This window comes from Callorhinus ursinus, unplaced genomic scaffold, assembly GCF_003265705.2.
Source record: "Callorhinus ursinus isolate GAN/ISIS: 27379988/994484 unplaced genomic scaffold, GSC_fseal_2.0 scaffold1, whole genome shotgun sequence".
NCBI classification, from domain to species: Eukaryota; Metazoa; Chordata; class Mammalia; order Carnivora; family Otariidae; genus Callorhinus; species Callorhinus ursinus.
The window spans coordinates 48,800,447-48,827,125 of NW_027397063.1; the positions used below are offsets into that span (position 1 = coordinate 48,800,447).

Consider the following 26,679-nt stretch of genomic DNA (forward strand, 5'->3'; position numbering starts at 1 on the left):
ACATACAGAAGAATGAAATTATCTTACAGCATACACAAAAATCTCCTCAAAATAGGGTAAAGACTAAAATGTAAGACCTGAAACTGTAAAACTCCTAGAAGAACACATAGGGGAGAAGCTCCTTGACATTGGCCTTGGCTTTGAGATTTTTGATATGACACCAAAGCTTAGGCAACAAAAGCAAAAGCAAACAAGTGTACTATATCAAACTAAAAAACTTCTGTGCAGCAAAGGAAACAAACAACAAAATGTAAAGGCAACCTATACACTGGGAGAAAATATTTTAAGTCATATATCTGATAAGGGGTTAATATCCACAATATATAAGGAACTCATTCAACTCAATAGCAAAACAAGAAACAACTCATTAAAAATGGGCAAAGGACGTGAATAGACATTTTTCCAAAAGAGACAAACAAATATCCATCAAGTACATGAAAAGATCTTCCACATCACTAATCATTAGGGAAATGCATATCATGACCACAATGAGACATCACCCCCCACCTTGTAGAATGGCTTTTACCAAAAAAATAAAAGATAAAAAGTGTTGGTGAGGATATGGAGGAAAGAGAACTCTTGTCACTCTTGGTGGGAATGTAAATTTGTGCAGCCATTATGGAAAACAATATAAAAAACATAATGGAAAACAGTTTTTGAGGTTCATCAAAAAGGTAAAAATAGAATACTATATGATCCAATAATCTCTAATCTGGGTATTACACAAAGAAGAGAGAATCAGTCACATCTAAGAGATAGGGAAACAACCTAAGCTTCCACTGACAGATGAATGGATAAAGAAAGTGTGTGTGTGTAATTCAGCCTTAAAAAAGAAGGAGATTTTGCCATTTGCAACAACATGGATGACCCTGGACAACATTATACTAAGTGAAATAGGCCAGACACAGAAAAAGAAACCTGCTTTGGGGTACCTGGATGGCTCAGTCATTAAGCGTCTGCCTCCGGCCCAGGTCATGGATCCAGGGTCCTGGGATCGAGCCCCGAGCCCCCCATCCATCGGGCTCCCTGCTCAGTGGGGAGCCTGCCTCTCCCTCTCCCACTCCTCCTGCTTGTGTTCCTTCTCTCACTGTATCTCTCTCTGCCAAATAAATAAATAAAATCTTAAAAAAAATAAACCTGCATCTCACTTACAGTAGAATTTAAAAGAGTGAAATACATGGAAGCAAAGAGTAGAAAAAACACTAGTTACTGGGGTGAGGAAGTGGGATAATGGGGAGATGTTGGTCAAAGGTACAAAGTTGGAGTTATGTAAGATTGGTAAGTCTGGAGATCTAATGTACAGCGTGATGACTATAATAATACTGTCTTGAATATTGGGAATTTGCTAAGAGTAGATTTTAGGTGCTCTCATTATATAAAAAAACAAATGGTAACTATGTGAGGAGGGATATGTTAATTAGGTGAGTGTACTAATCATTTCACTATGTATGTATATATAGAATCATGTTGTACACCTTAAATATAGACACTTTTTATTTAAAAAATAAAAGCCTGAGGCAAGGGAATAAAAGCAAAGATAAACTATTGATGCTACATCAAAATGAAAAGCTTCTGCACAGCAAAAGAAGCAGTCAACAAAACTAAAAGGAACCTACTGAATGGGAGAAGATATTTGCAAATGATATATCTGATAAAGGGTTATCCAAATGTATAAAGAACTGATACAACTCAATACCAAAAAACAAATAATCCAATTAAAATGGGCAGAAGACATGAACAGAGATTTCTCCAAAGAAGACATAGATGGCCAACAGACACATAAAAAGATGCTCAACATCACTAATCATGAGGGAAATTTAAAAACTACGATGAGCTATCACCTCACACCTGTCAGAATAGCTAAAATCAAAAACACAAGAAACATTGTTGGTGGGAATCCAATTTGGTGCAGCCATTGTGGAAAACTATGGACATTCTCCCCCAAATTAAAAAAAAAACAAAACAACAAACTACCCTACAATCCAGGAATGGCACTATGGGGTATTCACCAAATTACACTAATTCGAAGGGATACATGCATCCCTATGTTTATTGCAGCATTATTTACAACAGCCAAAATATGGAAACAGCCCAAGTGTCCATCAGTAGAGGAATGGATAAAGAAGATGTAGTACATATATACAATGGACTATCTTTCAGCCATAAAAAAGGAATGAAATCTTGCCATTTGCAACAACATGGTTAGAGCTAGAGAGTGTAATGCTGAGCGAAACAAGTCCGTCAGAGAAAGACAAATACCATATGATCTCACTCATATGTGGAATTTAAGAAACAAAACACATAAGCAAAGGAAACAATAGAGAAAGGGAGAGGCAAACCAAGAAACAGACTCTTAACTATAGAGAGCAAACTGATGGTTACCAGAGGGGAGGTGGGTGGGGAGAATGGGTAAAATAGATGATGGGGTTTATCATCACTTATCACAATGAAAAAAAATGATAAAAAATTAAAATAAATTAATAAAATACTTTTGTGAAAATGAGCAGCCATGATGTGATGGCTTACCCACTGAGATGATTCACAGAAAAGCTGTAGTTCTTAGCAACAGTGTGATGGACTGGCAAATAATAAACAGAGTTCTGAAAGCATGGCCAGAGGTGAGGGTGCTTGGAGAAAATGGGGGAAAACAAGAGAAAGAAGAAAAGGAAGAACATTAGTATGAGTAGTTCCTCCCTCAATGAATTATTAAGAGCAATAGAAGGGACAAGGCATGGAAAACACCTAATATAGTAGCTGATTCATAAGCGTCAAAATGTTACATTGTATTATTTGTCCCCTTAAATCCCTTGGAACATGGTAGGAACCTACAGTAGGAAATAGAGTGGTTGATTAATTAACCAGTGTAAGCTTTGCGCAGTGGCAGTATCGTAGCCAATGAGGTTTATCCGAGGCGCGATTATTGCTAATTGAAAATTAACCAGTCTGTCTAAGTCGTGTGTGTCTGTGTGTGTGTGTGTTTTAATAAAAACAAATACTCTAGCCCTAGAATTATGTGTCTACTTCTACTTGTGATGGATAATGATGTAAATAAAACCCACCAGGATCATGGTCATGTGAGTGGAAGAAGAACAGGGGTGGTGAGGAAGGGCAAATATCTACAAAGTTAGCCTGAAAGTTCTCGTGTTATATCGTTTCTTATATTTCCACTACTCTCCTCTCCTTTTCGCTCACTTTGCTTCATGCAAATTAGCCTCCTCACTGTTCCCACAGCATGTCAGTGGTGCCTTTACCTCAAGGCCTTTGTACTTTTTCCGTCTGCCTGGAAAATTCTTTCTCCCCAAATCCATATGGCTCACACTCCCATCTCCCAATCTTTGTTCAAACGTCATCTTATCCATGGGGCTAATTTAAAACTGTAACCTCCTCTGTTTCACTTCCTATCCCCTTTCCCTGTTTTATTTTTCCCCACAACATTTGTTAACATCCTGTATAATGCACTAGTTTGACTTCTCCCCACAAGAAAGTGAATCCCATAGGGCATTTGGGGTCTGATTTGTCTACTGATGTATCTCTATCACCTGGAACAGTGATAACACATGGTCATTAACTCAGTAAGATATTCTGGGGATTAAAGATATTTTTCTGTAAATATTTTGTCAGTAAGTATTGATAGCTCAGTAAATATTCTGGGGGTTAAGGATGTTTTTTCAAGCACAAAGGAGGAATTGATTAACAAAAGAAGGGTGAAGAGATCCCATTCTGCTTCATAATGTTGTGAGAAGCCAACCAGAATTACCTCTTAGAGAACGTTTCTGTCTTCCATTTAACTCAGAACTGAACAGAGCTGTCTTCTGACTTAATTGAATTTCTAGTGATAATATAAAGGGGTAATTTTTAATTTTAGTGAAAAAAAATTTTAAGCTGAAATAGAAATGGACTAGGAAAGTTTTGAAACTTCTCATCTAACCTCATGGCAGTTTTCAAATTAATATAAGCAAGACATTTTGTACAAAGTAGTGTTTTCTTCTAACCCCCTTCTTCTTTCCTGGAAACATGGGTCATTTTTATGTATCTCTGGATGCTTGCAAGGTTTAATAACAATAAGCATTCAAACTGAAGAACAAATAAACAACCAGCAGACAAAGCAAGCAACTCTTTGTCACTGGGTCTGGCATATTAGTCGCCTACACGGCTTATTATAATACAGAACTAACTATTGGGTGCTGAAGAGGCTTTGCTGTATTGTAAATGTAAATATAACCTTGAAACAGAAAACACAAAAAATAAGCTGTCTTATTCGCATGCTGAAATAGATGATCAATATGAGTCTCAAAGACTTGGCTGAGAGGAATATAAATATAATTCTTTTAAAATGCTCTATTTGATGTCAAAGGACAGCCAATTATGTGCTCTTATAGTTACAGATCTTCAGGTCAGGCTCTAGGAAGAGACTTCTTTTAAAAACAAAAACAACAGGGACACCTGGGTGGCTCAGTAGGTTAAATGTCTGCCTTCAATTCAGGTCATGATCCCAGGGTCCTGGGATGGAGTCCCGCAATGGGCTCCTTGCTCAGCAGGGAGCCTTCATCTCCCTCTGCCTGCCGCTCCCCCTGGTTGGGCTTTCTCTCTCTCTCTCTCTCTCTCTCTCTCTGACAAATAGATAAATAAAATCGTTCAACACACACACACACACACACACACACACACACACACACCCAAAAAAAAAAAAATCCCTGAGAAAGAAGCAGTGTTCCTGCTACTGGTATGCTACCGTTTGGTCACTGTCCTCTGCTGCTGGGGCCATGGGTATGCACTGTGACAAGTGATGCCTTGCAATCTCATACTCAGTTCAATTCAACACACAGAACAAACCCTCGTTGAACCCCAGCCCTGAATAGACACGCACGTACCACACAGTGCTGTTACTAACAGTGCATGAGACCTCCCACGGGGCCTTTGCAATGTGTCCTCTGCCTGGAGCCTCCTACCTCCCCTCCCCTGCCCCTACTTCCCCACCCCATTCCTCAGGGAAGCCTTCCTGGGACTCTAAATAAGCCATTCCCTCTTTCATGTGTTCTCATATTTGGATTGGTTTCTGTGAATCTCTGGTTGATGTCCATATCCTCTATGAATTCCAATTCCAAGGGAGGTGATCATTGTGCCCTCATTGCTAAACGCAATGCCTGGAAGATAGAGGCTCCCAAATGCTGGGTCAATAAATGAAAGAACATAGGAAGGGAGTAGCAAGAGATAACAACGTGGAGATTGTTAGAGGTCAGGTCATGTAATGCCAAGAAACCTTAACCTTGAAGCATAGTGTAAAGCCAAGACGAGTGGGTGGCATTTAATTAACCTAAAGAAGTAGTTTTCTAAATGGCTTTAGCGCTGACTTGCACGTGAGGAACAAGGCCTCACAGTAAAGGGATCATTTTTTCAACAACCTGTGCAACCTGGTACTGACCCTCAGGCCAAGACCAAAACAAAGTTCAGCTGGAGACGGAGAAGACGGAATTGAGCTTGAGTTCCCTGGGGATATTGATGGGTGTCATTGATCTTTTTGTTTCCAGAAGCTTATTGGCACACATTCAGCCCTCAGTATAGTCTACAGGCCCGTGAGAGGAAGCACAGGGCAGCACTGGTATCTATGCCAGGCAAGAGGCACAGCAACACAAAGATCACGGCAGTGTGTGAGGCTGGGGCCATCACTGTTTCTCCTCCCGTGTGGTCCAAGAACAACACGTTAGGTGGAATCGAATGAATGAATTCTCCTTTCCCTGCAGTAAAGTTGCAGTTAGCAAGGGTTTATGTCACCTCACTTTCCGATTCTCCAGAAAAGAAATTTAATCAGTCATTTTGATACAAATGAAATTCTCAGTCTAGTTATCATACTTCATCAGGATTCCACTGATTCCTAACAGAATTAAATCACATGGAGCTAATGGTCAGTGTGGGCAATTGGACTGGCTAGAGGCCATGTCCATTGCTTGTTAAGTAAGAGGTATTTTCAAAGGTGACTGGCAGTTGCTTATTAGACTGAGATTTCTAGGTAACGGTAATATTGCCTACAAATAAATACAAAGTTCTCTGATGATTACCTCTTAGCTCTTTTTCTATATCATTATTCTCACCATTATTATCACATCACTACTTTAAAACCATTCCTTTCTGCTTTCACTTACTAAATTGCTCAGTGAATTCTATGGAGGTCAGTTTTCAGAGTGGAGGGGAGGGAGGAAGGAAGGAAGCAAGCAAGCAAGCTCCTCCATGGGAGGTGAGACTGTTGACTAACAAGGAAAGCTTCACTCTCTCCTACGTAAGGAATTCCAGGGTAAAGGGATCATTCTTTTCATCCTTCTGAGAATCTTTTAAAACCTGGAAAGAGTTTTTCTTCTCTTTCCCCTCCCTTCTCCCTTCCTCTCTCACCTTTTCTTACTCTATTAATTAGGAGAAACACATTATATCTCTCAGTATCTCTTAATATTCAAAGATTACTTATGACTAGTCATTCTATCCCTCTATGCATTTTTATCTTGCCTTATTTTTAAAAGGATATAAGGTAACTTTAAAAATATGTAACAATACAAAAATTTTAAAATAAGTTACTGCTGCTTTGTTACTGGCATAGAGAAACGCAACAGATTTTTGTATGGTTGATTTTATATCCTGCAACTTTGCCAAATTCATGTATTAGTTCTAGCAATTTTTTGGTGGAGTCTTTTGGGTTTTTTACATAGAGTATCATGTCTGCACATAGTGCAAGTTTGACTTCTTCCTTGCCAATTTGGATGCCTTTTATTTCTTTTTGTTGTCTGATTGCTGAGGCTAAGTCTTCCAATACTATGTTAAATAGCAGTGGTGAGAGTGGACTTTGCAACGATATGGATGGAGCTAGAGTGTATTATGCCAAGTGAAATAAGTCAGAGAAAGACAATACCATATGCTTTCACACATATGTGGAATTTAAGAAACAAAACAGATGAATATATGGAAAAGGAAAAAAAGAGAGGGAAACAAACCATAAGAGACTCTTAACTATAGAGAACAAACTGAGGGTTGCTGGAGGGAGGTGGGCAGTGGATGGGCTAAATGGGTGGTGGGCATTAAAGAGGGGCACTTATTGTGTTGAGTCCTAGGTGTTGTATGTAAGTGATGAATCACTATAAATTCTACTCCTGAAACCAATATTATACTATATGTTAACAAACTAGAATTTAAATAGAACTTGGAAAATAAATAAATAAAATAAAATAGGTTACTGAAGGAATTGCTGCAGATAAGGACAAAGATAAAGCCATCTCAATGAGAGAAATAAAATTCAAATTCACGCTATGATCCATGGCTGGGTATTCTGTTCCACATAGTCATTCAAGAACCTGGGCTTCTAGCGGGTCTGTCATCTTTAAGTTGTGACTTCTAAGTCCCCCTGCATCATGTATCTGATAGCACATGAGGGAAGATCATGGAGGATCTTACATGGAAGGTTTTATACATCAGGTCTTGAAATGACAACCATCACTCCCACTCATGTTCCATTGGCTAAGACTTAGTACACGGCCACACCTAACCAACCACACAGGAGACTAAGAGATATAATTCATCTGCACCAGAGAGAAGAATGGGTTTGGTGACCAGCTGATAGTCTGACACACTGACCTATATTCTCACTAAATTGTGGGGGCAAGAGCAATATTTCTCTCTTCACTTCATCCCCAATTCTCGTACACACTGGGCACTCAATAAGTATTTGTTGGATAAATGAAGCTGTGCATATTCAGTATTTAAAACATTTTATCTGCCATCCTGATGCTGGTTGCCCGTTTTAGTTCCTCATATAGCACCATCTGAGGCAGCCTTTAATGCATCTCCCCATGTCTGACTGTATTCCTGGAGCTCAGGTAGAGGGTGTCTTTGGTGTCCATTAGCAGTCTGCATTGCAAAATGATTGATGTTAATCATTTCTGTAAATCTCTTATAGATGACTGGCATAAGCCATGATGCCAATTTATTCATGTATCCTACATATATTTTTTTCAGAAATTTGATTATCCATGTTTTTTTAATTTAAGCATGTCATTTTCCAGAACTGAGGTACCTGGGAAGGTGGGATGCCATTCATTACTAACTCAAGCCTACAGGCCCGTGAGAGGAAGCACAGGGCAGCACTGGTATCTATGCCAGGCAAGAGGCACAGCAACACAAAGATCACGGCAGTGTGTGAGGCTGGGGCCATCACTGTTTCTCCTCCCGTGTGTTTCTCCTCCAGAATGAGCATACTGACTGTCATACTATAAGGATATTGTTAAGAATATTAGACACAGTATACAGTATTCTTTTTTTAAAAGGCTGCGGAGGGGCTGCCTGGGTGGCTCAGTCAGTTAAGCATCTGCCTTCGGCTCAGGTCATGATCCCAGAGTCCTGGGATCGAGTCCTGCCTTGGGCTTCCTGCTTAGTGGGGAGCCTGCTTCTCCCTCTCCCTCTGCCCCCTGCCCCTCCTTGTTCTCTCGTCTCTCTCTCAAATGAATAATTAAATGAAATCTTTAAAAAAGATTAAAAAAAAGACTGGGGAGAAATTTGTTTTTAATCACAATAAAAAGAGTAGCTGTGTTTCTCTTGAAAATGGACTGGTTTTATCCTATGATTGCCATTAATGGCATAACATATATTCTTTATTTCTTAGCATCATTACTAGAAAGTTCCGACTAAATTTTGGACCCATATCTATTAAGAGTACACGACATCAAGAAATGCATTTTGTGTACTATCCCCACCCAGGTTTCGACAAGGATCAACATACTTTTTCTAACTATATTTTCCTTGCCTTGAGTTTCCCTATCTACTTCTGTTATCTTCTTGAATTGAGCATTTATGGAAGCGACCTTAAATATATTTGTTTTCCAAGAGATATGACCATGTTTTCAATGGAGTGTATTGGGTATTGCTTCAACCCTAGAGATATTTTCAAATGAATATGAATACGTCTTTCATTTTGGGAGCAAGAGAGAGAGGAGAGGAATGGGAAATGATGGACTCTAAAGATGAGGGTGACTTTGACAGCTAAGAACTGAAGTAGATAAGTAACCATATTGCACATATGAAAATGTTGTGTACAATTGTGAAAACTCACCACAAGGTAAGTTCCATGAGGGCAAGAACCTTGTCTTTATTGTTGTGTGTAGACTGGAGTCTGGCACACAGTAGACACTAAAACAACATATTTTGAAAGTGTGGATGTAATACACTTGGAGATAGGAGAACTGGATTAATGTCATATAAATGATACTGAATATTGGTTATGTAGTCACAAGCATATGCCTTTTGGACTCAGTTTCATAGTTGATAAAATGGAAGTCATTAGACTATGTATTCACTAAGGTTCTTTCCTTCTTTAATATTCCTGCTCTGCCTGCCACCCTTGTTAGTTACAGCAGCATATTAAACATGGGAATGTAAACGCCTACAATAATTTGGGAATTTTGTTTTCAAAATATTATATCTTCCACAGCCGTCGGAGAAGTGGGTACCTCGACTCCAAATACCACCCCTCAAAGTGAGTATCGCAGGACTTTCCTTATGTGCCAGAAAAGAGACAAAACACAAGTTTTAGTACAGCTCTGACGATGTTGAGGTTCGGGCAAAAGGCTATGTTTTTCATTTGATGTTGATATTTTGGTTTCAAGCTGCTCTGTGGCAAATTGTAATGCAAATGATGGCTATACGTTGATATGACAATCACTGTAATCTTTAAAATATGGGTTGGTGAATTATTATACTATACTTTTCATTTCTCGTGGAATTTTAAGATAACATGAAAGTAGTCTTGACAGTACTCCCAGTGATCTGAGTTGGCAACAAGAACAGAAAAAGAAAGAAAATCAGTGACAAGTTGTCATTAAACATAAACTACAGAGCTTTTGCTTAATATGCCAGCTATGTCCCTGTATAGGAAAGCACATTTTCAATTTCAGATTTCCCCAAAGTCACATAGATTAAAAATTCAGCACATCAAAGCAAAGTGAAATTACAGCTGTATAAGAAGGTTGGATTCTGAGAATTTTGTCTTCCAGCCAGCAATTCCAGTGTGACTACCCAAGGCTTCAACTACTCCTGGACCCCCAGCGGGCAAGATACCAAAAACTGTAAGTGTAACTGTGAGTCCCTTGGGGTCTTCTGGGCCTCATTAATTCATCCAACACGTATAATGAGCAACTACAACATGCTCTGCTCATAATCATATTAACAAATACTTACAAAACATCTACTGTGTTTAAAGCATTGTTGTAGTTGCTGGGGATACATCTGTGAACAAAACGGATCTAAATTCCAAATTCTGGGGGAAGACAGACAGGCAAATGGTGATGAGCAATAGAGAACCAAGCAAGCAGTGGAGGGGGACATTGAGGATCAGGTGGGAGAGTGGGCTGCCATTTTAAGTAGGGTGGTTTTGCAAGGCCTTCCTGAGCAAGGTGACATCTGAGTAAAGATCTAACCCAGGGAGAAGAAAGAGCAAACTGTGAGGATATCGGAGGAGAGAGTGAACCAGACAGAATACACGTATCACTAAAAGCAGTGAGAAGAGGGAGCCCAGTGCGAGGCACAGAAATGGTTTGGCCATTGCCTCTGGCCACCTAGCAGCAGTGTGTGCTGATGCTGCTTCAGCAGGAAGCCACAGCATCTGAAGAGCAAATATACTGCCTCTTAGTGGTACAAGACGGAGATCTGCACGGTAGGGAAGTGGCAGGGGATGTGGCTGCGGCAAAGACCCCGGATGCCACTGGTGCAGAACTCTGGGTTTAACTGCTAGGCCCTTGGCCACAAAGAGTAAATGCTAGCATTTAAGTTGTACATTTAGAGCTTCTAGAAGTCTTTTATACCAGGTTCACAGATCTGGATTAATCATAATCCTTAATTCATGACACACTTTGACCATTTGTGTATGACCCTCTATAATTTATTTTAACGTGTGTCTTTTAACAAATATGTTAATAATGTAACAGACACCTGTGAATTCAGTGCCCAAATACGAGAGATGAAAAGGGGAGGCTCAGAAGAGAGAGCACACCCAGAGATCCACAAATAAGCATAACCTAGAGATGCCAGAGGCAGCATGGCAGATTCCTGTGAAAAGAGAAGGCAATCGGCAAAGGGATCTGTAAACCTTGACTATTTATAAGAAAAAAAGGTATTAAAATGTATGCCTGTCATGCACATTACATAAAAATAGCCTCCATAGAGTATGCGATCTTTATGTCAAAAGCAAAACATTAAAGCATGTAATAAAATAAAGGTGAATTTCTTTCTGGCTTTGGGGTAAGGGAGGGCTTAAAGAAAAGACATAAAGCACTAACCATAAAAAATGATGGAAACATTAGAATACCATAAAGTTAAGAAAATTCTATCAAAAGACACCTTAGCAGAAGTAAAAAAAAAAAAAAAAAAAGGCAAGCTATAGTGTAGGAGAAGATATTTGCAACATATGTAATTGAAAAATGATCAGGAATATATAATTGACAAGGAATTAAAACTTTATATCAAGTATATAAAGAATGGCTAGAAATCAATTTTTAAAAATACAGAAACATTAGAAAATGAGCAGAGAGGCATATCACAAAAGATGTAATGCAGTGGCTAGAAAACATCCAAAGAGATGCTTAGCCTCCCTGGCAATCAGGAAATGCAAACGAAGACAAGAATCAGATAACCATTTCACATATCATCAATGGGCGAAAATTAACAAGTCTGGAATTACCAAGTGTTAGATAGGATGTAGATCAATATAATTTTTTATATGTTGCTGATGAAAGTACAAGTTGGTACCATCACTTTCCACCATTTCGACATGGTGTTTTAATGACAAACAATTTCATATCCTACAGCCCAACATTTCCACTCCTAGATATATACCCCACCCTTCTACACACATGCTAGTACATGTAACCAGGAGATGTGCATACAAATGTCAGGGGAAAACACTATTCATAACAGCAAAAACTGTAAATAACCTAAATCATCATAGCCAAGAGAATAGATAAATAAATTGTTGCATAGTCATATAATATTACAGAACAATGAAAAATGAGTGAATGACAGCCACATAACAGCATGAATGGATCTTAATAACATTGTGCTGAGTCAGAAAAGTAAATGCTAGGTAACAATATATGGAATGATATATATATATATTTTAAGATTTTATTTATTTAGAGAGAGAGCGCAAGGGGGGGGGGGAAGGGGCAGAGGGAGAAGGAGAGAGAATCTCAAGCAGTCTCTGCCCTGAGAGAGGAACCCAACATGGCCTCGAGCTCATGGCCCTGAGTTTGCAACCTGAGCCAGAACCCCAACTGACTGAGCCACACAGGCACCCCTGGAATGAGATTTTTATATAAATTATTAAAGCAAGTACAACCAAACACCATATGGCTTAGGTATAATGTGATAAAAACTTAAAAACTATATAAGTAAGTGAGTAATAGACACAACATTCAGAACAGCATTTGCTTTGGAATGGGCATACAAGGGATGAGCCAGGAAGAAGACATAAGGTTACTTACAGTAGTCCAACAATCTGTGTATAAGAGTGGGGGTGAGAGAGTGTTAAAGAAAAATATATCCAATAAGAGAATGTAAAATAGAATTAGATAATAATTCAATGCAATATTATGAAGCCAATCCAAGCAATAGACATAATGTACTAAGCTAGCCAGTACATCTTATTGTATAGACAATTTTCAGCCCTCAGTTATAAATTGAAAATAAAAATAGTAGTTAGACTGGGGATAAAAGTCCATACTTAACAGACTAACATTTATCCTATATGGTGTTAACATAAAATTGAGTTTGTAATGAACTATACTGAAATTCTCCTTTACGTACACTAGTTTGTCATCTTTTATTTTCGATGGTATAATACAAGTTAAGTTCCATATCTTTTGTTGTTGTTGTTGCTTACCTTTATCCCCAGTACCTAAGGAAATGCCTGGCATATAGTTGGTGCTCAACAAATATTGTTGAATGGCTAAATGAATCAATACTTGTTGGTTATAGAGGAAAATTATGTAGCAATGGTGATAAAAGATTTTTGGAGGGGCAACTGGGTGGCTCAATCAGTTAAGCTTCCAACTCTTGATTTCAGCTCAGGTCATAATCTCAGGGTTGTGAGATCCAGCCCTATGTTGGGCTCCATGACCAGTGTGGAGTCTGCTTATCCCTTTCTCTCTGCTCCTCCCACCTCTCTCTCTCCATCTCAAATAAATGAATAAATAAAATCTTTTAAAAAAATAAAAAATAAAAGATTATTAGACAATAGTATAGGATAAAGCTGAACTCCAATTTATTTATTTTTTAAAAGATTTTATTTATTTATTTGAGAGAGAAAGAGAGATAGTGAGAGAGAGAGCATGAGCAAGGGGGAGAGGGACAAGCAGACTTCCCGATGAGCGGAGAGCCTGACATGGGGCTCCATCCCAGGGCCCTGGGATCATGACCTGAGCAGAAGGCAGACAACTTAACGAACTGAGCCACCCAGTCATCCCTGGCGAAATCATCAATCGGCGAAAATTAATTTGCAATTGCAATTTAAATTTATGCTATGATTATATATAAATTATCCTATATTTTCAATCTCAGCATAATACTTGGTGTCTGATGATTTTCTTTATTTTCTTTATTTGATTTTTTTTGTTGAAATTATGCTGAGATGTAAGATACACAATAACAGGGACGTAAAACTTTTCCTGTCTTGCTCACTGTAGTAATCATAATGTCTGTAGCAGTGGCAGGCATACAAGAGGTGCTCAGCAAATATTTCTTGAACAATTGAAAGAATATGTGTACGTATGGACAAGGACAAGGAAGAAAACACACACAAACATACACAGTGAAAAGAAATGATCTGCATAAATGGAATTTTTGAACTTTTTGTTTGCTTTATTTAAATTGTTATTACAATATTATGTGTGCCCAGAATAAAAAAGAAATCCTGTTCATTCCATGCATCATATCATTATGAAGCATAGAGGCCACCCAAAATATTTTCCGACCCAGAAATTGGAAAACTGAAAGGTCTTGCATGAAAGTGCTTTATAATTTACACAAGTATATTCTTGGTCGTCTTAGTAGATTTCATAATGAAATGAACTACTGCAATTCCTCGTATCTTCTGTCCTACCCCACTTGAAAACTTCATTTATCCTCAGACATCTCTTTATCATTCTTACCACAAAATAGCCTTAGAAATTGTGAAATCTAGGAAGGGACTCTAACACCCAACAAACAAAATTTTCCTCGCTGTGAAAACTCACATTCTTACTTATGCAAATAAGAATATGTTGTTTACTAGTTGCTATTTTTTATCCATAAGCTTAGAGAAAAAAATTCCCTACAGGAAGTTGCTCTATTTATAATCATTCACAAAAACACATTAGGATCCAACAAGTTAATATTGATTGCTCACTCCCAAACTGTTTGTGAAACATGTTTCTACTCGTTGGATTGTACTGTATTGTGACATCCAATATTAGATGATGCATTTGGCAAGATTCGTGACAGGCATTGGTAATGGGATTTTTTTTCCTTCCAGTATGTTTATTTCAATAGATTTATGAAATGTTCACGGGCAGAAAAAGAATGATAATGGATGGATTTCTGGTGAAATAAACCCACTAGCAGTGTTTCTAAAGCTGTTGCTATTTGTGAGCACATTCTAATGGGATATTTGCTTATACATGCATTTTGTGTAGCTTACATATATTTGGATGTCACTAGAAGATTCTGGGTGCATTGCATTTACACTAAATTTATAAGTATGTATTTTAATATATTCTTTTGTTATCATTTTATCAACTTTAGAATATTAGCATCTAATCCTAGTTCAGCTTCCAAGTTTCCAACAGCCTGGAACAGAAATGCATATTTTACTTTAACCACCTATGAAATGGGGATATCAAATCTGACCATCTAAATAACCCAAGTATATAAGGTTAATAACACCCTGGGATATTTTCATCCTGACACTCAGGTGATCAGGCCATAGAACAGAAAAGTGAAGCTTAATTACTTTTTTCTTTCTGTTTTTCCCTGCCATCCATCTGGTCCAGTGGAGCCTAAAGCCACATTGAAATCAGTCACTCTGGCTAAGTTAGACAAGCAGAAAAATGATATGCATCTCCATAGGCTCTTTTGCCTCCAATTTGCCCCATTACCAAAATCAACAAGCTTATCATTACCTCGCCACATGTACCCATGCATATGTGCACACTTGTGCACACACACATATGCACACACACACACACACACCTGGGCCTCAGAGTACATCCTAAAGACCTCACATAGAGTCTTTATTTTGTTCTTTGACCATACATTCCTTATTCTTCAAAATTTATGTACTCTTCTTTGTAAATCTTGCAATTCCATTGTTTACCCTGTCCCTGGTCCTGGTTGGTTCTTCTCAGGCCCTTGGTAGCTGTGCCTAATAATTTCATAGCAACGCCTTCTACTTTCCATAGGCAGAGAGGATGGAGAGGCTGGAGCTGAGGGGTTGAGAGTCAATTACAGGGACATAGCAATGCCAGAACCTACAGCAATGTTGGGCCCTGCTCTTCTTTCAGGCTATAGAATAATCCCTGAAGCCCTGCTGCTCCCTGTTGGCTGCGATGCTGAGTCTCTAAACTCACCACCCTTGCCCTCAAATTCTAAAATCTTGTATGTCTCAGATCACTTCTCATTCTACTTTCCTCTCCTCTAAAACACTGTTCTCCAATTCTGTTACCTGGTTCCTGATTCAACCACAAATTCAAGATTTCTTTCTCCAATTTTATTTTCTATTGTCTGTTAAAACACCAAATTCTGGGGGTTTCATGAGTCTCTCCACAGCTAGCACACAAGCCCTGCATTTCCAAAGATCATGAGTGTCATCTTTTTTCCATGGTCAGGAAGAGCATGAGGGTCCCATCTATAGATGAGGTGGTCATGGCAAGAACAAACAGGGTAACTGGTGTCAGCATGTGCATCCTGGTGTAAGGGGTGGTGCTGGCCCAGTACATACTCACCCTGAAGAGGAGGATGGGGCAGAAAACCAAGATCATTGAGATTCCTGTATCCAAGTCCTGCATCTCTGAATATTGCTTGCCACCCATGCCATCATTCCAGGACAAAACCAAGAACAGAAGAACTCAGAATGTCTTAAGAAAGATTGGATAACTGAGACAAGTCTCAGTAAATTTACATGTAAAAATGATGTCCAAATTCCAGAAAAGTTCAGCTTGCATCAGCTTGCCCTATAAAAGTAACAAATTATCTGTAGTTTGATCAAAAAAAGAGCTATCAAACTTCAGATAACCATGGATTTTGATATGACACTAAGTACATTTTCCTACAAAGGGATGCCCAACATGTCATAATAGTATTGCCCACTGTAAAATGGTTACAAAAGAATGTCAAGAAAGTTTGATCAAAAAAGGAGCTATCAAACTTCAGATAACCATGGATTTTGATATGACACTAAGTACATTTTACTACGAAGGGATGCCCAACATGTCATAATAGTATTGCCCACTGTAAAATGGTTACAAAAGAATGTCAAGAAAGTTTTTGCATGTTGTCAAAATTGATTCTGTTTTTTCCGTAGGATGAAATATCCCTTTATGGTAGAAAAACATAGTTTCCTTACTGAATAAGCTTCATCCAATGATAAATTTAAATAAATTGAAGAATCCGGTGTTATGCTCCAGGAAGGATATAAAAATTTATTTGAGAAACTCCAGCAACACAGCATCCTTGTGTTCGTATTTTCAGCTGATAATGGTGATGTACTCAAGAAGGTTATCCATCAAGCTGGTGTTTATCATCCAAATCTCAAAGTAGTGTTTATTCATGGATTTTGATGAAAATGGAGTCTCAAAAGATTTAAAGGAAAATTAACTAATGTATTTAACAAACAGAATGGTAGTATAAAGAACACAAAATATTTCAATCAACTAAAAGATATAAAAACATAATTCTGCTGAGACACTCTCAAGGAGACTTGAGAATGGCAGATCAAATAGCCAATGTGGAGCACATTCTGAAAATTGGCTATCTAAATAATAGAGTGGATAAGCTTTTAGAAAAGTATTATGTTAGTGAAAGATGAATCTTTAGAAGTAGCCAACTCTATCTTACTGAGGATTCTATAAATAAGTATTCCTCAGGAAGACCTCCTTTCTGTGGGAGCAATTGATACAAGAATTGCTCATCTCTTCGTCTTCCTGAAAGACTCAGGTATAATACATTCTCCCTCTTGAACATTTTCTTTATATTACCTAAGTATTTTCAGACATGTTGAATCCATCAACAGGAACCTCCTTTTTCTTCACCTCTCTCAACACACTCCTACTATATTTTTTAACAGATTAAAAACAAATCTTAAAACCAAAACTAGAAAAATAACTCCCTGCTTTTCCAAAGTGGATTCTATAGCTTAATTTTATCACACATTTTCTGAGGAGTAGAAGTGTAAAAAGGAAGATTTAAAAAGTGGTCAACGAATTTGCATAATTTTACATACTGCCATTTTTGTAATTTGGATGGATCATGCTAATGGTATCACCATCTCCTGAAATTGTGCTATGCTTGGTTATTTTGGCTGAGGAAAATCAATATTGAGCAGAAAAGATTGGCATTCTATATTTGGTGAAAAAACTGTGGATACCCGCATGTAACTGACCATTACAGAATGTTCTGTATTTGGGCACCTGGCTGGCTCAGTTGGTAGAGCAGGTAATGCTTGATCTTGGGGTTGTAAGATGGAGCCCCATGTTGGGTGTAGAGACTATTTAAAAATAAAATCTTAAAAACAATGTTCTGTATTTACTTGCTGATGAGATAAATATGAAATGGAAAAAATTAAATACCCACTTCCCTCAAAGGGATAGCACTTGTTCAACTATTTATATCTTAGCATAAACTAATTTATCACATCCTTTCTTTCAAACAGACTTTGAAAAGATAAAAAAATAAAGGTATCAAGCCCTAAAAGTAACAAGTAAAGGAGGCACCATGTTGGGAAAAATATCTTGTAAGGTTCTTCGTAATTTTACCTAAATCCAGGCCTAGTCCCAATTTCTTTTTTATTAGTTGTTGTTCTTTGTTAGTCAAATCTCCACCATTAAGGCTTAGCCTTTAAAAATGGGCTTTTGAAACACTCAGTCCATCATCTGTTGACCTTGGTATTCTGTCTAGAACAGCACCAACAAAAAGTAGAAGATCACATGTTCAGGGTCAGATAATTATACTGAAAATAAGAACATCTCCCTGACCTAGTCACATTCAAAATAGCTATGTATAAAACTGCCCTTACCTCTGGGGTGACCCCAAGTCGATTGGCTATGGCAGACTGTACTGTGAGCAGTCCCTGGAAAGCATGGAGTTATACCTCTCCTGAAGGGTCTGATAATGTCTACAGCTGCAACTGCCATCGGCATCTAGGGAGAAACCAAGAAAGGGGAGGACTAAGGGTTTTTGGTTTTGGGGGGTTTTTTCAATGTTTGTTTTGGTACGGTTTGGTTTTGCTTATTTGTTTTGGTCTTGACACACAAGAAAGCATTTAACTTGGAAAATCATGCATGCTAATGTTTTAAATAAATGAGCATAATGTTTTTCTACTGATCGCAACTACGTGTAACTATAGCTCTTTTCCTTTATACTACAGTATAGGCCTGTTATCAAATACAGAAATGCAGAGCCTGCCAAGAAGTGGAACTTTCTTGTCAGAGATGGGGAACTAAACAAAATCAGTTGATAGATCTACTCCAAAAGCTATAGGTACTGCCTGAGTTTGCTGCCATCCACTGAAGGGGAAGGTTTGCTTCTGAATCCATCAAGACAACTCAGCACAGCAGCTAGCAAGGCCTATGACTAGAGGGGTCTGAAAATTCACTGTTGACACAGTTCAGTTGTCATAGCCAAACAAAAATATCAGCTTATCCACAAGCACAAACTGTTTTGTTCCCTCATGCATGTTCTACCAAGGTCTTCAGAGTCCTTTTGGCACCTTTGCTTGACTAAAGGCCACCATAACACACCTGGACTTTCATTCTCTCCCATGTATTGGATGGACAGGAGAATAGTCACAACACACTCTCTGTGGCTAGAGAAACCTCTCCTAGTGTTTTGCTTCCATTTCTTCTTCCTGCTTCTAAGTGGCTATAATCAAAACCTCCCCTACTGGAGACGTCAGGATCACAAGTTTTCCCTCAACTCCCACTTTATTTTGGGACATTCTAATGTGTGCAGCAGAATAGTTCAGTGATTTTGCTTTACATATTCATTAATAACTTTTTCATTTTATTATTTTACTACAAATTATTAGATTCAATTAAAAGTCAAGAAGAGACAATAAAATAACTAGTCTTATACAGGTTGACTCTTCTAATATCTTCTTTAGCAGCTTCATGGATGCCCAGTGAAACATATAGTTCATCCCCCTCAGGTGCAAGCTCAACAATTCATGGTGAGTACTTGGGGGGAGATTTAGGGTCAGGGAAGATAGTGGTCTGCTTTATTTGGACAAAGGTGGAAAAACAAGAACTGGTAAGAAACCGATCTCAGATAGGTATTGAAAAGTACACCTTGATGATGAAAATGACAATGAATAAAACCAAAATTTTTCCCAGCCACAGTCACTCAAAGAAGCTAGTCAGAGACCAAGTCCTCGATTTTTTTCCTTCTCTTTTATTTCAAAATGAAATCTACAAAATAGCATTTCTTGGCTAATTAAATACATTAAAATTGCATTTTCACTAGAAATTGAGATGATTTGTCAACACGGATTTGTCTACTAAAATGTTGCAAAGGAAGTTTTATTGACCTTATCAAACACATTATAGTGGGAGAATTGGCATTTGATTGGCTGAATCTCTGATAGATACCCTGGGAGAATAAGAAAGGGCCCATTTTTCTATGGCACCAACATAAGACATTTTCCCATAACCACTTAAATTTCTCATGGGGATTCTTTAGCAGATACTGTTTTGTTATGTGTGCTGTACAATGTCTCTTTTCTTCTTTAAACCAATAGAGAGTTTCACTTCTTTGGTAGTTATTAGATTCTAAGGTCCAAGCCTTGCTGTAAATTGGTCCTTAGTAAACTGTATGCATAGTACTGTAGGAGCATTTAGGCCATTAAAATTGAGCTCTTCCTAATAGCAAGTGAAATCCAATCATGATTTTACACCACTTCATTGGTTTGAGATGGCTATTAGGATCAATTCAGATATCCCCTGTATATCCCTAGGTGATGTCTTCACCAGCACAACCAGAACATTTTCAGAGGTTCCCACACATGCCAATGGATCGACAAAAAATATTCACATCCATATCACTGGTGAGTCATTTACTTTTTTCTAAATTTTGTGTTTTATTCACTCAACGAATATTTGTTGAGTACCTACCATTTGCCAGACACTGTACCAGTTATTGGGTATACACTGTGAAAGAAGTAGATCTTTCTTGTTTTGTATACAGAAGAGACCTTGAAAACACAGGCCTTCTGAGGATTATAATCTATTGAAGATAATATACCTAAGTAAGTAATCATATAATCAAATTTATTTGTAACAGATGCTATGATATAGTATAAGATACTGTCAGAATGTAACAGAAAGATCTAATTTTAACTGGCAACAGTAAAGGAGCCTCTAAGGATCTACTTAAGTTAAAATCTGAAAAATGAATAAAAATCAGCCAGGTGAAAAGCAGTGAGAAACATTCTATCCTATGAAAATCTATCTGAGACAAGAAAGATTGTTGGAACAAAGAGTATTTCCATAATTAAACTAAATAAAATTTTGTTAGTACTGAATATAATTTCTTGTTTTATATCATAAGAGGTCAAGACCCTCCCAACCCAGGTCTTGATTGTAAGTTCAGAGACATAATCAACTCTTTCACTTCAGGGGGTGTTCTCTTGACTGGTGAACACTCCACTTGAATACTCAGCTTATTCTATATCAAAGGTCATCTAGTCCTCAGATCTTTGGAGCATCATCCTGCATACAACATGGCAATAGAACAAACTGAAGTTCTACCAATGCCTTTCAGGTATTGGTGCCTTAAAAAACTGCCTAGTTCAGAGAAGGGACAAGACTGGAGCTCTGCTTCTCCACTAGGATATTCCTGAAGTCAATGGCCTCATTTTCTGTATGTGGTAGGGAGAAAAATTTTAAGCATTGATGTAAAACCCATTTAAAACCTTTGTTCTTTTATTTCTCTGAAACTTTAGGGGTAAAATGTTATATCACACCATGTTACCAGTGTAGAGCCTAGTAAATTTTGACTTGACTAAAACAGAACTTTGTGTAGGCTTGGGTTGACCATCTGTATGATTGTTTCTTCTATGATCATGATACTCTAGTCTTTCACAGTTCCACTACTACCGTGAACTAGTGTGAACTAGTCACCTGCACATACCACATAGCACATGGTTATGTATTATAGGACTACGTGGACTTCCAGAGTACTCAGCATCTGCTTGGACTAGGCTGATGTTGGGTGAGCATCAGAAAGACCCCAAGTGTCTGGATAAGTGTTATAAACATGACAACATCATATTGCTGTGATCCAACCTATGTTAAACATAGAAAAGATTTGGTAACTAATATTTTGAATCCACTTTTTTTGGCCTATGGATTTTGAGACTTTGCTTTATGAAAAGCACTATAATAAATATGAGGCAATAAAAGAAAATAAAAACCTAGTCTCCACCTACAAACAGTTCACAATCTAGTTGAAACAATAAAAGGAAATCAATCCAGATAATTCTGATACAAAATGGACTTTTTGCCCAAATGAGCTACATAATCTGAAGAGCTAAAGATCTATCCATAATGTATAAGGAATTTCACTGGGGTGTTGTTAGAAATAACAAAAGCCTGAAACAATTTAACCCTCGAACATTAAGAGAGGAATTAAATAAACCAGGATACATCTATGCATTGGGGAACTAGCCACTCATTTAATCAAAGGAGGTAAATCTCTACGCACTTTCGTGGAAAGTATTCCAAGAGCATTTTTTAAAAAAAAAGACGCAAGGGACAGAACAATATGTATTGCCCCCATTTCTAAGAAAAAGAGATATATGTGCATGATACATATATATGTTTATATATACATAGAAAATTCCAGTGAGATACATAATTAACTATTAAAAGTTATTGCCTCTAATATGGATAGCTGGCATCTGAAGTCAACCCTTTTAAAAAGGAAAATATTAAGTAACTGTGTAATTATAAACATTCCCTTGTATTCCCTGCAGTAGAATTTGACAACCTTATTTCCTAAGAGAGTTAATTTTCTTAATTCTTCCTTCATGTTAGAAAAAAGGTAAAACAGTCCAGAATATGATATTTACATGGCCTCTGGTCTAAAATCAACAATAATTGAAAGTCTTTGATTCACACAGTTTGACTTGGTGTACAAATGCTAGAAATGCAATGAATGAATTGAGTGTGGATATAATCAGAAGGGGTAAGAAAAATCAGTCCATTTATCACCCACCAATATAATTTCTCATAGCCCTTTACTTTTGACTTCCTCCCTTTGCACACCATGGAAAGAGCAAAATAACTGGTTTCAGTTTTACCCCTTTTGTCACTTCTCTCCTTTCTATTGCTGAAATGTGTAAAAGGGGAAAGAAAGAAAAAAGGGGGAGGTGGTAGAAGGATTAGAAAAATCTCTATTCTGGATATCATTCCTCGAATGACATCCAAATGAAAAGTCTTAGATGATGATCTTTTGAGCACTACAACTCAATACGTAGTAGCCAGGACTTTTCAGTTTGGGATTTTCAGGGCACTGGAATGTTATAGTGTTATAATGCTTTTTACTCTTTCTTCCTCCTCCTAATACACTAACATTCAATAAAGCATTTAATGGCTCCTTAAAAAATAAGAGAATCAAAGCTAGGCCATTATTTCACATATAAAGTTTCCTTTACTGGAGTAAATTTGGAATACAGATTTAGAGCTTACTCCTTTTATTTATTCATTCTTACAAATGACATTTCATTGGCCATCATGTGCCAGGGATTGTCCAGGACCTTGGGAAAATGAAAGAAAAAAAAAAAAGATTCATTCTGGAACATTCTAACAAGAAAGACATTCACATAAAAAGTAACTGCAGACATGCAAAAACAGAAGTGAGAACAAGGCATAGATACGATCCCAGAGCATGACTGTGGTCAGTGATGGCCCTTGGAGAAAACAGGTAAGAGAGATAGTTCAATTCATCCTGTTTTCGAATTGCCAAAGTTTGGAATTAAAGTTCATCTCTCTTTATGCCCTTTGCAGGTATTGTGGCCAATAAACCTAAAGATGGAATGTCCTGGCCGGTGATTGTAGCAGCTTTGCTTTCTTTCTGCATAGCATTGTTTGGTGTTGGAGTAAGAAAATGGTGTCAATACCAGAAGGAAATGTGAGTATAATCCTGAATCTGCAGGAACAGAGACACTTTTTCAGTACAACACATTCACTCAGCACTTTAAATATCACTCCTATATGGAGTTCTCACATAGAACTGAGGAAAGGGCGCTCAGAGAAGCTCAGAGAAGCTCCACAGCTTGCCCAGCACCACCCAGCTGGGATGAGTTGTGCAACCTCTGACTCAGTGTCCCCCTCTGCCTGTTCAGTCTCTGACGTTCATCAGATGGAACAAGTCAGTGGGCATGAAATGAGAACTGAGCCTTGCTTCACCTCAAACACTAAAACTGATTATTTTTTTTAATCTTCCTTACTGTTTCATGTTCATGCATCTCTGAACTGCCTGGGCCCACCTGGGCCCAGATGCTCAAGTGTGAAACGGAGTGAGAAAGGTAATTTTAAGAAACTCTAGCTGCTTTTCAGCAGAATGGGCTTTTACTAGACTTTTCCTTTTTCCCCAAGGACAAAAGAAAGTCAACAGTGGGTTACCCCTCCTTTGTCTTATTGAAATATTTTCCAAAATTCTTTTCCCTCCACTCAGCAATCTGAAATGACTTGTCAGATTAAGCCTCGCTCTTCTGACTTGGCTATTTTGGATCCAGAGTAGACCATGACTGGAGGAGACCCCTACAGCATACAGAGCTACTCTTCCACTCCTGCTGCTACTCTCTAAGATGCCAGTGACCACTGTGCAGTACCTTCGACTTAGAGTGTCCTCTAGGACTCTATAACCGCTGTGCAGCGAGTGTTCATGGTGAAAAACAAAACGCTAGGGACGCCTGGGGGGCTCAGTCAGTTAAGCGACTGCCTTCAGCCTGGGTCATGTTCCCAGGGTCCTGGAATTGAGTCCCACATCGGGCTCCTTGCTCAGCAGGGAGCCTGCATCTCCCTCTCTCTCCCTCTGCTTGTGCTCTCTCTGTCAAATAAATAAATCTTAAAAAAAACACGCTAAAGCAGTAGTCTGAAATTCTGGACTCTCGTCCAAGGACTACACTTTGGCTACCATATGACCTGGAGGACTTCATAATTTCCCTGAAAAAACAGAAGTGCAAATTTCTTAGAATTTTATCTACCTGTTGAAATATATTGTCTGCATCGAAGCATCAGAAAAAACAGGTAATAGACATTAGATATTTTTATTAAAATAAGAAAATGGGAATCTGAAATTTTAAATTGATTTTTTTTATTCTGTATTCAAGTGTTTGTGTTATATAGAGATGAGATCTCTCTCTCTCTCTCTCTTCTGTGTGTGTGTGTGTGTGTGTGTGTGTGTGTGTGTGTGTCCTTCTCCATGTCCATGTCCATCTCTATCTCTCTGGAGAAATTAAGGTGCTATGGATTAACCAACAAGGGGTGGAGATGTTTGAGTCAAGGACAGAAATCTGCTCACAGATGAATTTCTGGTGTCTTGATATCAAGAGAGCTGGAATATTTGTACAACTAAATCCCAAACTCACACATATGCCTGATGCATTTCAGACAAAGAGATGAGTTGTGCTAACGTAGAACAGTACTTTAGATAAAGATGATTTTAAGAATGTTTGCTGATTCAAATGTAAGGGATTCCTGCATTAACCATCCAGTATCAACCAATTCAAGGATCTAGAAGAGCTTTTTTTCCCACCTCAACCCTATCCTCACAGTATACAGTAAATGTGTGGGTGAAGGCTGGGGGTAAAGTTGGCAAAGGGATTATTTGAAAACCTTCAGTCTTTAGTCCCAGAATTTAAAAATTTTGTCTCTGGAGGAGTGTTTTAACCCACATAAGAGGAACACTTCTATTAGGAGGCAGTTTCCATGGAGAATATGGGTTCTGGTTAAAAGACCAGAATTGCTGGTCTGGTTCTCTTTGGCAAGTTGCTGAAGACCTCTGAGCCTCAGTATTATCTGTAGAATGGTGACAATAATGTCCAATCCCTAGATACAAATTAAATAATGTTATGATAAAATGCTTTGCAAACTATAAAATGTCATATAAATATTAATTAATGATATTATCATAACACAGCTAATCAGCAGACAGAAAAATTCTGGGGGGACTGGTGGGCATGTCTCTTTCTCTGTTTCCTTGAGTCACTGCCTCACATTCTTAGCATTGAAAATCCTCCCTTTGTTCCTAGCATGGAAAGACCCCCGCCTTTCAAGCCACCTCCACCTCCCATCAAGTACACTTGCATTCAAGAGTCCATTGGAAGTGATCTGCCTTGTCATGAGATGGAGACACTCTAGCCCCTTGAGACTTTGCCATATAGAATTCTGCTAGAATCCTGTGAGAAGGTGGATATCGTGCTTTATTAATATAATTGCCCTCTAGCCAAGCCTGTACGGCAGCTGCAGTGGATGTCAGAAGTGAATGACCTGTTTTCCCAGCAACTCAGCCTCTTTCATCTGCACATGCCTGAAATTGAGCAAGAATTAGAGGTGAAGTCATGCTCATACCCAGTGCGAAATGTAGGAATGTTCTTGCTTATGTAAAAAGTGCAAATTAGGGTGCTGTTATTAAAAAGTACTTGCGGTGTTTTTATTTTTCATTTTAGTTCTCTGACTGAGGTGATGACAGTGGTTTCAAGCATGTGTCCATGCCAGATCCTCTTCTATTTGGGCATCTGCCAACATTCTAAACTATTTGCCAAAAGAATGATCATCTCTGAGGTTTGTTGCATTCCCTAGGAAAATTACAAAAAGAAGAAAATGTGAAAGTTCTAGCAAGAGTTCCAAATAAGTGCAAGTAGTCTTTGTACTGAAAATATTTTGCTTCTTTTCACTAGAGAAAATCCTAATACTTTGCACAAGACACCAGTCCCAGTCCCCCTTCCTCCCACCATGTTCTGCCCAGCCTCCTGCCCCATGGAGTGAGGAGGGGTCAAAGGGAAAACTAGCCAACAACCAAGTAGCCTAGTAGACATAGGTAACATTTCATTGGCCTCTACATGATGTGAACTAAGAGTGGTCTCATCCTCAGCTTTACCTCTGTGTGTGTGTGAGGGTGTGTGTGTGCGCATGGGTACATCAAACTATTACCAAACTGTTACATGAATAAACAGGCAACCTAGCCCCAATCCAACCCTGTAATTCCTATCATTCTCTTTTTCATCTGGGCACTCTCCTGTTCATCCAATCTGCATGTTTTTATCTGTCTTGAAATAAACACAGGCTCAAGTCATTCTAGTATTGATGAAGTAACTCTGCTCCTACCAATCTTTTACAAAAATAGTTCAAACGGAATGTATAGGTAATGGAGACAAAACCTAGCTAGCCAAACCTGTTCCGT

At 38.2% G+C, this 26,679-nt stretch overlaps 1 protein-coding gene and 2 pseudogenes across 5 annotated transcripts in view; all 3 read left to right on the forward strand.

The window, feature by feature from the left end:
* The window catches only part of CD96 (CD96 molecule), an 88,909-nt gene extending 62,977 nt beyond the window's left edge, over positions 1-25,932 (forward strand). For 2 of the 5 annotated variants that reach the window (XM_025873968.2, XM_025873973.1), the window contains exons 9-14: positions 9,464-9,508; positions 10,026-10,097; positions 19,382-19,444; positions 20,228-20,317; positions 23,280-23,403; positions 25,529-25,932. In XM_025873968.2, coding sequence (XP_025729753.1) covers positions 9,464-9,508; positions 10,026-10,097; positions 19,382-19,444; positions 20,228-20,317; positions 23,280-23,403; positions 25,529-25,637 — 503 coding nt within the window. In that variant the 3' untranslated portion in view covers positions 25,638-25,932. Of the gene's footprint in view, positions 1-9,463; positions 9,509-10,025; positions 10,098-19,378; positions 19,445-20,227; positions 20,318-23,015; positions 23,197-23,279; positions 23,404-25,528 lie in introns of those variants that run through there. The other 3 variants (XM_025873961.2, XM_025873955.1, XM_073893167.1) reach the window with 2 other exon arrangements.
* Positions 2,867-2,989, forward strand: LOC112834885 (U4 spliceosomal RNA; annotated as a pseudogene).
* Positions 16,183-19,372, forward strand: LOC112825884 (cytosolic 5'-nucleotidase 3A-like; annotated as a pseudogene).
* Positions 25,933-26,679: the final 747 nt, after the last annotated feature.